General features: G+C 50.4%; 1 protein-coding gene across 1 annotated transcript in view; it reads left to right on the top strand.

Annotated features, from left to right (window-relative positions):
* DPYSL5 (dihydropyrimidinase like 5) overlaps nt 1-10849 on the top strand; it is an 86002-nt gene extending 75153 nt beyond the window's left edge. Inside the window, 5 exon segments of the mRNA XM_052649200.1 lie at nt 109-250; nt 1632-1774; nt 3366-3573; nt 8707-8875; nt 10764-10849. Of these exon segments, the coding sequence (XP_052505160.1) occupies nt 109-250; nt 1632-1774; nt 3366-3573; nt 8707-8875; nt 10764-10849 (748 nt within the window).
* Nucleotides 10850-13749: the final 2900 nt, after the last annotated feature.

The following is a 13749-nucleotide window of genomic DNA, read 5'->3' as shown; positions in this document are numbered from 1 at the left end:
CTGAAACCAGCTTTGCCAGGTTCCCAAGCAAAGGCTTTTTCCCTGCCCTCACCCTCTGGGACCCTGGCCTCCCCTCCCCTTACTGGTCATGTCCTTCTCTTTACCCAGTGATACTTTGAACATTGTGGCATCAGATCACCGGCCTTTCACCACGAAGCAGAAAGCTATGGGCAAGGAGGACTTCACCAAGATCCCACACGGTGTGACTGGGGTTCAGGACCGCATGAGCGTCATCTGGGAGAGAGGCGTGGTACGTTTCCAGGACCCCACCTGGCGCTGGGCCGCAGAAGAATTTTCACATTTAGGAGGGCTGGGTCAACTACAGCTCCTGTTTCACTCAAAACAGAAAAGGTCTTTTTTATTTTCCTGATCTGAAAAGTAAGAAGTCCTAGCATGACAATTTGGAAAATACAGAAAAGTACTAGAGAAAAACCATAATTCCATACTGAGAAATTATTAATATTTTGGTATATTTCTTCCCAAGCTCTATGCATGAAGCATACATTATTTTGATTACTGGGTTTATCTTCTTTTTTTCACATAAAAGTGTATTTTGAGTGTCTTCCTATATCAGTAAAAGTTTTTTAAAAACATCTTTGTTAATAACTAAGCGAGATTTCCTCCCATGGAAGCACCATATTCAGTTACGGCTTCCCTGATGTTTGGAACTTTCAACTGCTTCAAATTTTTGCATTTAGCGATAAGACTGCACAGAATTTCTTTGTTCATGAGTGTATGTCAGCATTTCTAATTGTTTTCTGAGGACAGATTCCTAGAAATGGATTTCTGGGCCAGGGGATATGAACTTTCTTTAAAAATCTTGGTATCTTTCGTCCAATAGTAAAGACAGAGACTAGGACTTCATTTGAATACCACCTGTTCTGCCCCTGAAGAATAAGTAGTTTGGTCTTGACCTATCACAGATTAGATGCAGTTTTAGGGGATGAGCCTGAAGAAATTTGAAATACACAAGGCTAAGCCACCAGCTCAGGGAAGACCCTGAGGCAGCTCAGGAATCCCTTTTTAAAATTTATTTATTTATTTGGCTTTGCCGAGCCTTAGTTGCAGCACATGGGATCTTTCATTGTTGCTCACAGGTTTTTCTTTAGTTGGGGTGGACAGGCTTATTTGCTCAGCAGCATGTGGGATCTTAGTTCCCCAACCAAGCAAGGATCAAACTCATGTCCCCTGCACTGGAAGGCGATTCTTAACATCTAGACCACCAGGGAAGTTCTAGGAATCCCCTTTGAAGAATGTCCATGGTGCACTCATGGGTGGGGCTATAAGATGCCTTTCCAGCACAGAATATACGTCCCTTCATGGATCTAGGAAAGCTCCCAATTTATCCATAGTGAGCACATGAGTAGACCTGGTTTTACAAACAGGAGGTAGATTTGCCCCAAGAAAGCCACCATTTGGAAGAAGGGCCCACCCACCACTGTTACTAGGAGAGAGGAGGACATGAGCACGTGGGAACCAAGCCATGCAGATTGTCTCATCCAAGATGATGCCCATGGCATTGTCCTTCTCAGCACCATTGTTCGGACCAACTAAAAGCGCACAACAGTGACAGGGGGTGTGAGGCACACACACAGGACCTTGGTTGACCTGACCCTTTGGCCATGTTTCAGGTTGGAGGAAAGATGGATGAGAACCGTTTTGTGGCTGTTACCAGTTCCAACGCAGCCAAGATTCTCAACCTGTATCCCCGAAAGGGCCGCATCATCCCTGGAGCTGATGCCGACGTGGTGGTGTGGGACCCCGAAGCCACCAAGTAAAGCCTGCTACTTGTCTCCAGGGCTGGGGGATGGGGTTTTTAAGGACCTTGTGTTACAGAACTCCAAAGCATCATCTTTCCCCTACGTCTAGCATAGAGCAGGATGTCCCTGAGATGTGTTCAATTCAACAAATACTTGAGGTTTTGCCATGGCCCAAGCACTAGGGATGCAACAATGAACAAGAAGGTCTGAAGACTTGCCACAGGGCAAGCTCCATGTGCACAGCACTTTACAGGTTTTCACAACTGCATCACATCAATGATCTCATTTGCTTATCTCACAGCCCTTAGAAGCACTCAAGGCTGGAGTTCTTACTTCCATTTTACTATTGAAAAAACTTGGAAAAGGAAATGGCAACCCACTCTAGTATTCTTGCCTGGAGAATTCCATGAACAGAGGAGCCTGGCGGGCTACAGTCCATGGGATCACAAAGAGTTAAACACAATTGAGTGAGTATCACTCACTGAAGAAACTAAGAGCAGAGAGTAGAGGGACTCCGCATATCACATAGCTAGTAAGAGGCTGAACCAGACAGATGTCTTGACACTCAGTTCCAGACTCTTCCACCAACCCTCTGCTTCCCTCGTTGAGAGTGTGCATTCTCTCGAGCGCACAGCACTTGACACCCACAGCATTTATGAATACAACTTGAGTGAGTAAATGAAATGCATCAGGAATTATCAAGCCGCAAGATACAGGGCATCATCTTTACTCAGAGGTTTGACCAGGGGAGATGGGAATTGTTTTCTAATACTAAACTTCATTCAGTCACTCAACAAATATCTGTTAGGTGCTACCATTTGCCAAGCACTTTTCTAGATGCACAAGCTAATAGTGAACAAGACAAAAATGTGCTGGGATTTTGAAGGTAAAAAGTTGAACTGCAGAAAAAGTTTTCCCTGTGCACCACCGCCCAGCCCCTTGCCCAGATCCCTGCCCTGCTTCTCCATTAGGGCACTTGAGAAGTCAGATTCTGCATCCAGCCTGGGGCTGGTCCCTGTTGCTCTTGTGGGTGTGGCTGTTAGTGATTGCTGTCGGCAGAAAGACCCCTAGAGTGTAGGCCAGTATGTTAGTCAGCTAGGGTGCTCCCATAACAAAATAGGAGGAGGCTTGAACACAGACAGGAGGCTTGAACAATAGAAATTCATTTTTCTCACAGTCCTGGAGGCTAGAAGTCCAAGATCAAGGTGCCAGCAGAGCTGATTTCATTCTGAGCCCCTTGGTTTGTAGAGGTCATCTCTTCCCTGCATCTCTATGTGGCACTTCCTCTGTGTGTGCCCTTCTGGCATCTCGATTTCCTCTTATAAAGATACCCATTTGATTGGATTAGGGCCCACCTGTATGACCTCGTTTTACTTTAATTAGTTCTTTAAAGGCCTTATCTCCGAATATAGTCACCTTCTGAGGTACTGGGGACTGGGACTTCAACAGATACATTTGTGGTGACGTAATTCATTCTAGCCTCTGGGAGTCCTTCATTTCCCCTGAGCATCATCACCTCTTCCCCTGAGCATCTTCCCTGCCGTTGAGCTGTGACAGCTTTACCTCCTCTCATGACGTTCTCTCCCGCCACTGCCTTCCCACCAGGACCATCTCCGCCAGCACCCAAGTGCAGGGAGGAGACTTCAACCTGTACGAGAACATGCGTTGCCACGGCGTCCCGCTGGTCACCATCAGCCGAGGCCGGGTCGTGTATGAGAATGGCGTCTTCATGTGTGCTGAGGGCACTGGCAAGTTCTGTCCCCTGCGATCCTTCCCAGACACTGTCTACAAGAAACTGGTCCAGAGAGAAAAGGTACGGTGAGGGAGCGGGGAGAATACGTGTGGGAAGGGGTTGAAGACTCCTGTTGGGGACTTCTTATATGACTATTGTAAGTCTCAAAGATGTTCTCACTGTTTTTTCCACCAGAATCCTGTTGCCTGAATAGTCACTTTGGGAACAATCAAAATAGGAGAAAAGGAGCACCTGTAACAGAGTAAAATTTACTGGGAAGGGTCCCCAAGTCCCTTGGAGCCGGGGACACTATGAGGTGCTCACAGCTACTCCTGACACCCAGGTTTCTTGTGGTGCCTCAGGGCAGGGCACTCCTGGCTTAGCCAGGTTTATCATACTTGCACTGGAGATCCTCTTTCCCAAAACTCCCCACAATTGCCCTGTGTCTGCTGTGGAATGGGTGGGCTTTGCTGAGTCTTCAACACTGAAGGGATCAGGTCAGGTCTGAAATAGCTCACTGCCATGTGGGGGTAGCCTGAGGTCTTATCTTGAGAATTTCACCCAGTCCTTGGATTCCATTAACACTCTAAGTGTTCAGTGAAGCTTGAGGCTCCTTCCTCATCTCCACGGATACCGAACACTGGGGAGAGTTTCACCCAAAAGAACTGGCTCTTCCCTCACTGCTCTGGGATTGACTGTCCAGCCTTATCTTTGAGGGCTGCCCTGGCCTTCCTGTGCGCCATTGCAGCTGCTGCGCCCGTGCGGCATGGCAGAAAGTGAAAAAGAACTAAAGAGCCTCTTGATGAACGTGGAAGAGGAGAGTGAAAAAGTTGGCTTAAAGCTCAACATTCAGAAAACTAAGATTATGGCATCCAGTCCCATCACTTCATGGCAAATAGATGGGGAAACGGTGGAAACAGTGGCTGACTGTTTTTCTGGGCTCCAAAATCACTGCAGATGGTGATTGCAGCCATGAAATTAAAAAATGCTTACTCCTTGGAAGGAAAGTTATGACTAACCTAGACAGCATATTAAAAAGCAGAAACATTACTTTGTCGACAAAGGTCCATCTAGTCAAGTCTATGGTTTTTCCAGTAGTCATGTATGGATGTAAGAGATGGACTCTAAAAAAAGCTGAGCACAGAAGAATGGATGCTTTTGAACTGTGGTGTTGGAGAAGACTCTTGAGAGTCCCTTGGACTGCAAGGAGATCCAACCATCCTGAAGGAGATCAGTTCTGAGTGTTCATTGGAAGGACTGATGTTGAAGCTGAAACTCCAATCCTTTGGCCACCTGATGCAAAGAGCTGACTCATTGGAAAAGACCCTAATGCTGGGAAAGATTGAGGGCGGGAGGAGAAGGGGACAACAAAGGATGAGATGGTTGGATGGCATCACCGACTCAGGGGACATGGGTTTGGGTGGACTCCGGGAGGGAGGCCTGGTGTGCTGCAGCTCATGGGGTCACAAAGAGTCGGACATGACTGAGCGACTGAACTGACTGACTGACTGACCTTCCTGACGACTCCAGGTGCTGGGAACCAATGCAGCCCTGGCCTCATGGTGGAGGACTCAAATCACCAGAAAACAAGAAGTCTGACAAACTGACAGGTGGAAGCATCATGCGGTTTCCCCTCTGGCAGAAAGTACTATCATCATGATTCAAAATGCTGCTGCCTAGCTATTTCCAGATTCTGTCTAGAAATGGTGGGTGTTCTTAGAAACACCATGGCCAATGGCCTAGGAGCCCCAGCCCCAATCCAGGCCTTCTGCTGGGGAGCAGACTTGGACTACCCAAACAAAGCATGACTGTAGTTATCCCAGTACTCAGTCTGAAAACAGACTCAGGATCTCTCAGGTAGGTGAAGGGTCCCACCTCCACTATGCTTGCCAGATAGGGACAATGGCAGGAGGCCTCAGCCCCACCTCTGCAGGACATGCCAGAAAGAGATGGAAAAGCGATCCATTCACATGCAAGATTATCTGACAGAGGGTGGCAATGATTTAAAAAAAGAAAATGGAAAAAATGTCAGTGATGATGTAGAGAAATCGGAAAGCTCATTCACTGTAAATCAATGTAAAATGGTGTAGCCACTTTGGAAAACAGTTTGGCAATTCCCAAAAAGTTATAGAGTTGCCAAAATGACTCAGCAATTCCTTTCTTGGGTATGGACATACTCAAGAGAAATGAAAATACATGTCTGCAAAAAATCTTATCCATGAATGTTGATAGCAGGATTTTTTTCATAATAGCCAAAAAGTGAGAACTCAAATGCCTATGAACTATTGAATAAACAAAATATGGTGTTAATATAGCCATACAATGGAATATTATTCAGCCATGAAATGGAATGGAATGCTAATATATGCTGTATACAACATGCATGAACCTTAAAAACATTATGCTAAGTGAAAGAATCCAGTCACAAAAGACAACATATTATATGACTCCATTTGTTGGAAATGTCCAGAAGAAGCAAATCCGTAGAAAATAGACTAGTGGTTGCTTAGGGTTGGTCAGAGAGAATGGGAGTGACTGCTCGTGAGTATGGGGATTTTTTTTTAAGGACTTCCCTGGTGGCTCAGACAGTAAACGGTCTGTCTACAATGCAGGAGACCCAGGTTCGATCCCTGGGTTGGGAAGATCCCCTGGAGAAGGAAATGGCAATCCACTCCAGGACTATTGCCTGGAAAATCCCATGGACAGAGGAGTCTGGTAGGCTACAGTCCATGGGGTCTCAAAGAGTCAGACACAACTGAGCGACTTCACTTTCACTTATGGGGATTTTTGAGGGGTGATGAAGATATTTTGAATTTACACAGTGGTGATGTAATTCACAACCTTGTGAATTACACTAAACACAACTATACTGTATACTTTTAAATGGGGAGTTTTATGGTATGTGAATTATATCTCAATTCAAAAAAAAAATATCTGTCAACAGTTCTATGACTTTCCCCAAAAAGAACATTTTAGTCAGGAAATAGGGTCAAAAGAGGGCAGACAAAGTGTGTGAAGCCCTTCTAAAAGCCAACCTCACAAAAATGTCAGACAGATAGCAGTTTGTGCTGCTCTGAGAGCCAGCCACAGTGAAAGAGCCCAGCTTCTAGGGCTGACATAAATTTAACTCAGAATCCCTTTATCCAAAGCACTTATTGTAATGACAAAGTAAGGTCCTCAAGAAAAAGCCATCTCTATTTCCTATTCTCCGGTATAGCCCTTACATAACAGAATGCAGAGTTTCCCCACTGGCTCAGCAGTAAAGAATCCACCAAAATGCAGGAAATGCAAGAGACACGAGTTCGATCTCTGGGTGGAGAAGATCCCCTGGAAGAGGAAATGACAACCCACTTTGGTATTCTTGCCTGGGAAACCTCACAGACGGGGGAGGCTGGCAGGCTACGGACTATGGGGTCGCAAAGAGTTGGACGCAAGTGAGTTACTGAGCACACAATAGAATATAGGTATGCAGAAAACCTAATTTCCCCCAAATTATACATAAGCAGTCCGTACAGAGCAGGGTCCTCAGGGAGAAACCAGCCCTGGGGTTGGGACTAGTATCTAAAGCCAGGAAGCCAGGGGCTTCCAGGACCTGCCAAGGTCACTCACCCAGGGTTCACCAGGTCCATACTCCCACCTATACCACCCGGACCCCAAAGTGCAGCCTGGTAAAGGCTAAAACACTCCAGACCAGCTCTGACATTCTGAGGGCTGAGCTCAACTACAGATCTGTTGGAGAATACAAAGGAATATGTAAGCTGAGGAGCATTCCAGAAATCACCCATATCTATTGTTTCTCTCAACAAGGTTTTCAATAAGCATTGAGCAGCAAGGAGAAGGCAATGGCACCCCACTCCAGTACTCTTGCCTGGAGAATCCCATGGACAGAGGAGCCTGGTAGACTGCAGTCCATGGGGTCGTGAAAAGTCGGACACGGCTGAGCGACTTCACTTTCACTTTTTATTTTCACCCATTGGAGAAGGAAATGGCAACCCACTCCAGTGTTCTTGCCTGGAGAATCCCAGGGATGGGGGAGCCTGGTGGGCTGCCGTCTATGGGGTCGCACAGAGTTGGACACGACTGAAGTAGCAGCAGCAGCAGCAAGGAGATTGAGGTTCTGTCTCTGATGAGTGCCTGAGGTGTAGATTATATATGCTGCTCCTTCAGACCTGACGCACACACTCCAACACACTTCTTCTCACAATACCACCCTTTAAAATGATAAAGCCCCATAAATTACCTCTGCAATAATAACAACTGCTGGTACTTTTGTGTCACTCACCATGTGCCAGAGTTTTACGTGTTCTGTTTCATTTATCTCATAACAACTCTGTACTTACAAATGAGAAAACAGGCACAGAGAGTTTATGTAACTTGCATAAGGTCACACAGCTTCCAAGTAACAGAACTGGGAGTGAAACATAGGCAGTCTGGTTGCAGAATATAGGCTGTTAATTCTACTGCCTTTGTGAGTACAAAATTAACTACTATTGCTCGTGGGGGATTCTAATCTTCAAATCAGCTGTATTTAGCCTCTATTCCCACAAAGTTGTCAGATCGATCCCAGTAAAAGCTCCAGTACTTTGTCCACCTGAAGCGAAGAGTTGACTCATTGGAAAAGACCCTGATGCTGGGAAAGACTGAAGGCAAAAGGAGAAGGGGGAGACAGAGGATGAGGTGATTAGATAGCACCATCAACTCAATGGAAATGAATTTGAGCAAACTCCAGGAGAAAGCAGAGGACAGGAAAACCTGGTGTGCTGCAGTCTATGGGGTCGCAAAGAGTCAGACATGACTTAGCAACTGAACAACAGCAGCAGCTTGAGAGCCTGGCAAGTGAAGGGATCACTGCTCCATGTGAGGGATGCTCTCTAAAGCTGAATCTCTCCGAAGCCTACCTGCTGCCTTGGAAAGCATTCCGCCAGTGTCAAGGGGGAGCTGGTGGATATCTCCTTTATGCACATACCTGCACACGCTCACACATATGCCCTGTTTAGGAAGTACAAGAGGATTCTTTACCCTTGGGCTCAAGATGTAGGAAGGCTTTGTCACATGCAATAATTTGGGTTCTGAACAGAGTGGCAGTGTCTAGACTCTCATCAGCCATCAGGGAAGCTCTGGTGGTGGCGGTGGTGTCTTGGCCCTGATAGTTGATGGTGTCCGTGCTCTGATGGTATCATCTTTTCCCTTTTTCTCCTTCTCTGCCATCACTAGACCTTAAAAGTGAGGGGAGTGGACCGCACACCCTACCTGGGGGATGTAGCTGTCATTGTGCATCCTGGGAAAAAAGAGATGGGAACGCCGCTGGCAGACACTCCAACCCGGCCTGTCACCCGACACGGGGGCATGAGGGACCTTCATGAATCCAGCTTCAGCCTTTCTGGTAAGAGCAAGGGCCACTTGGCCTGGCACTTGCGTCTCCACCACAGTGGGGTGTAGGGAGACGGGCGGAGGGGCCAGGAGTCGCACCCAGGCAGTGGGCTTACTCCACCTCCTCCCTCCGTCTCCCATCCCCTGCCTGGTGATGAGTGCTGGTCCCCTGTTAGAGACACACAAATACTGGGGATGGGAGAAGAGGGCTCTCCCAGTCCACAGGCACCTGCCACTCCACCCGGCCATGGCTCTTCTGGGGCTTGCCCCTCGGTTACTAAGTTCAAATGTTTTCATCCCTTGAAACATCTTGAGGGCCTGGCACGTAGGGTGCCCCTAGAGATGATCAGACCTCAGAAGGGTTAACGCTGTGCCACATGGGTCTGCACTGGCATTTCCCACCCTGTCCTCACCAGCCTCTCTGAAAGACATGGTGTGTTCCCTTACGCCCTTTCCTCCCTCATCTTAGCCTGTTTGCTCCTCTGCCACCTTCTTTTCTTGCCAGGAGTTGTACTGTACAGAATATACAAAACGGAAATATATGGGTGTGTCTATGCTTAGAGACTTTATTGTTGATAGCTGCATGCCTCCCAGGTGCTCGGTGGTAGGTAGAGGTGGGGGTCATTGCGGGCATAAACCGCAAGCCTCCCTGGAGAACAAGTAGAGGCCCATAAGGTGCCCTGGACCTGCAAGCAGCTTTGCTGGAAAGTGTGAGCCCCACGTGAAAGGGGTCAGGGCCGGGTCTTGCTGAGCTGCCTCCAGGACTAGCCCCGGTGCAGACCAAGGCTCTGCTCTGCAGGCTCTGTGCTGGGCCCAGAGGGTGAGAGGATGTAGATGCACATGCCTCCACACAGAGCATGGATGCTCCGGGGGACGGGGAGACACCGCCGCAAACCAGCCTAACCTGAGAGGCAAAGAGCTATACCCAGGGCTGCAAGGGGCACGGCGGGCCGCTGGGCTTCCTTCGTGAGCAACCGTGTGCTGAGAGCAGCTCAGGTGGCTCCTGTCTGAGCTGCTGACCGGCCTTTGTGGGGAGAGGTCCTCTCCACACCCCTCCCCCATCATCTCAGAGCCAACCTCACTACAGAGATAACTTCTCCCCCGCCCTGAGGGCCACTGTTAAAACTCCCACCAGTGACCGAGTGCATTCAGAAAGAGGTCCGCCATGTGGCGTGTCCGTGGGCGCCCCCGACTGGCCAATCCAGGAGGTGTCGCGCCCCACGGCTGCCTGGGTCTGACCCCTCCCGCAGGGGTCAGCCCCAAGAGAAGCGTCCAGGCCCGAGAGGCGCCAGGCCCCTCGAGCCCCTGGCTTCTGCTCCCACCCTAGTCTGGGTAGAGCGAAGACTGGACAGAATCGCTCTCAGGTGCAGCAGACACCAGGCAGCCTCTCACCTTCCCTCGCCTCAAACCCTGTCTGCTGGGAGACAGGCGGAAGAATGTTCCACGGCACTCCCTGGAGCACCAGGACTTCTTTTATAAGCCTCGAGATTTCACGACGTGGGGGCCTTTGGGGGTGCTGTTCTATGTTTTTCCAAGACAACGGCGCCCCCTCCTCCCTCTCTTGCTCACTGAGTCATATGTACAAAGGCCCACTTGCTAACAGGCGGCTCCATGGTCTGTGTGCTTGACAAGAGGGTACCTTCAGGGCTGGGAGTGGTGAAGGCAGGGGTAGCAAGGCAGTTAGTTAACCGTGCAGGCTCTGAATCAGGAAGACCGGGGTTCAAGTCCAGGCTTTACATACTCATACACTATGGGACAGGGGGCAAGTTAACTTCCCTGAGCCTCAGTCTTCCCACCTGTAAAAGGGGATGGTATTGTGTTGAGGATTAAATTAGATCTAAGCACGGGAGGACCCGGTTTTATTACCGAGGGGAACTCACCCTGTGCTTCCTTCCTTCCAGGTTCTCAGATCGATGACCATGTTCCAAAGCGAGCCTCGGCTCGGATCCTCGCTCCCCCCGGAGGCAGGTCAAGCGGCATTTGGTAAAGACACTGCCCAGCCCCCCAAGTGAAGATGCTCCGACGCCACCAGCCTCACACCCTCCGGCCGCAGCTGCAGGGGTGGGGCGGGAGAGGCCGCGGGGCAGCTCACCACCTGAGGGGCCCCTGGATCCAGGGGCCCTCCCCATGTCTGACACGTGATTCACTGTGCTTCGAGCCAACCCTAACAGGCACTTTGAGATGTGTTCCTCCTGCTGCAGTCCTTTCCTGCCTCGGCCCCGGCGGGCTTCCCTGGGGCCCAGGAAGCCGATACTATGCACAGAGCCCATTTGCATAGAGCCTGGCCCCGCCCCTCCCTCGCCCCGCCCCCTGCTGGCCTTGGGCAACACCCCGCCCTTAGTGCCCTGCCCCTGGCTGACCCGCCAGTTGTCCAGAGCACTTTAGCGGATGTGTTTTAAAAGAAAAGTACCCCCTCCCCATCCCCTTTGGCCCCGCGGTCGTTTTCCCCAAGTCAGACAGGTGTCCGCATCCCAGCCATGCCCAGGACCTCCCGTTTCTCCCGATTCAACTCCTGCCCCTGTTTGGGAGTGGCTGGGACACGCTGCGCCCTTTGCTGGCTGCCTCGTCCCCGAGTCCCGGCAGTCCCAGGCCCAGAAGGGCTGGGCTGGCTGGGAGGGCATGAGGCTGGTGCCAGGCGCGTGTATATGATTTCGTTTTGCACGTTTGGTTTGCGCAGTGGTTTGGTTTGACTTGTTTGTGCATCCTGTGAAAACTGACGGTGCTTTGTGTCACTAGCATAGCATAGAAACAGGAATAGATGTGGACCTTAAGAGATGCTGCATCGACACCAACCAGACAGCCTAGGGCACTGAGAACAGGGGCCAGAGGCGCGTACTGGACCCTCGGGGCCCTCTTCTCCCTATCTGAAGTCTTCCGGTCCCCCCGCTCCCCTCCTGGTTTCCTGCATCCTGAGAGGGTGCCCGGAATGCTGGCCCTAGAGACCTTCAGGAAGCAAGGTGGCCTTTCCCATGTGTGGTCCTGGTCACTCCCAGCACTAGCCGCCCCCCCACATACACACACCCAATTGCCTGTAGGTATCCCCCTGCTGGACAGAGGCCCAGTTGCTCCTCCTGTGTGATTGGCAAGAGGCCTCCTGCCTGCTGGGGGGGGGGGGGGGGGGGTGGGGGGTGGGGGGGCATGATAGGGGGAGCAGGCTGGCTGTATGCCAGGTAGGAGGCCAGGCCAGTAGGACCTGGCTATAGCCAACAGTGTTACACAGGGTCCACGGTCTCCTGTGGTCAGCACCTCGCCCTCACCTGCTTGTGGTCTCCATCTCTCAGCTGGGCCTCCCTTGTCTCCAAAACTCCAGGAGGTTTCCATGGAAACACTAGAGGCTGCCCTTGCTAAGCCTTGTTCCCCCTAGGGGAGTGACGTCACATTGCACCTGGGCTGACACGCGGCTCCTGCACTCTTGGGCCAGTGGTCATACCCTGCACATTTCTGCAGTGCTTTTCATGTTTTCAAAGCCCTTTCACGTATGAGCTCTCAATTGCTCCTCACAACCACAAAGCGTGCATTATTCTCCCCATTTTTTCAGATGTGGCCCAGAAAGCTCAGGCCCTCTGACTCCAGAAAGGTCCAGACTGCCCTTTTTAGAACTTGGCTGTCTGCCCCAGCTGAGGACAGAAGGAGTGGAGTGACATCTCTTGCAGATCCCCCCTGAGAGTTTAACCAGCTAGATGACTTACTCCCCCAGTAGGCATTCTGCTTTGTTTTGCACAGGTAGATAGATTGTTCTTGTAAACACACTAATGCATATTCACTATTTGAGCCAGAACTAGTTACATGCTGGAGGCTTGCCATGTGGTTTGAGCTGCCTCTGCATCCTCACCCCTCCCTTCATGCTCCCCTTCCTCACTATGGGGCTGAGAGGACCCAGACGGTAACCCAGGAAGCAGAGGCAGCAAAGGCACTCATGGAGAGTGGTAGCTATGGGGACAGTCAGTAGGGATCTAAGCCTGGGAAACCGTGACACTGATCCCTTGGTACAATGCACATCATCTTTATCCCTTTCAGCCCTTGCTGGGTCATGGGCCTTGGGCAGATGCCAAAGAGCCAAGCAGTGGTGGTAGCCAGCGGGCAGAGCATCCCTGCTTGGGCCAGGAAAGCTTTACCTTCTCTGAGTGCCTCCGCCTGAGAAATGCGTGGTCTGTGGCTCTGGGAGACCACCTGTAGGTGTGGTCCATCGAAGGCCTTCCACTTCATTCGCCCCCGACCCTTACATAGACCCACCCTTGCCCAGGAGCATCTAGATGAAAATCAGAAGGAGGTTCAAGGAACCAAATGAAAGGTCAGCCCTGTCACCCATTCCCGGCCCCTGTGCTGAGTTCCAGCCAGCCCCATCACCAGCCCCACCGGCTCCTGGTTGGAATGAAAAGGGTCTCTGGTTGCACTGAATGCAGCTCTCAAACTTGGTCTTGTACTTGCTGAATAAATACTGTTGTTCTTGCCTTAGCTGCTCTCTAGGTTTGTGGGGTTAAGTTACCAGAAAATTGTGCTACCGTGTGTGCGTGTGTATGTGTGCGTGTGTGTAGTGCTAGGAGTCCACAGTAGGTCTCGGTCAAGCCAATGCCGAGATGAGGGCTTTTCCAATACTGACCCAGAAACCACAGAAACCACTCGGAAACCCAAACCCCCTCCAGCTACCCAGGCGGCGGGCACAGCCTGGGGTCGGGATGGAGCCTCGAACACCCCAGCACCCAAGTGACTTCCTCACTCCTCTGTAAACGTCATGGTGCTAAGATTGTGTCAACCCCAGGACGGCACATGGTCTTGTGCTTTGGCCACCCGATTGAGGCAAACACACAACAGCCCGACTCATTGTGTTCTGGTGCAGGTTTGTATTAAACTATAGCTACTTCTCTCTTGGTCTCAGTTGTGTTTCTT

Source organism: Budorcas taxicolor, chromosome 11 (assembly GCF_023091745.1).
Source record: "Budorcas taxicolor isolate Tak-1 chromosome 11, Takin1.1, whole genome shotgun sequence".
NCBI classification, from domain to species: domain Eukaryota; kingdom Metazoa; phylum Chordata; class Mammalia; order Artiodactyla; family Bovidae; genus Budorcas; species Budorcas taxicolor.
Note: the sequence above shows the minus strand (reverse complement) of the source record. Positions and strands in the feature narration are given on the sequence as shown.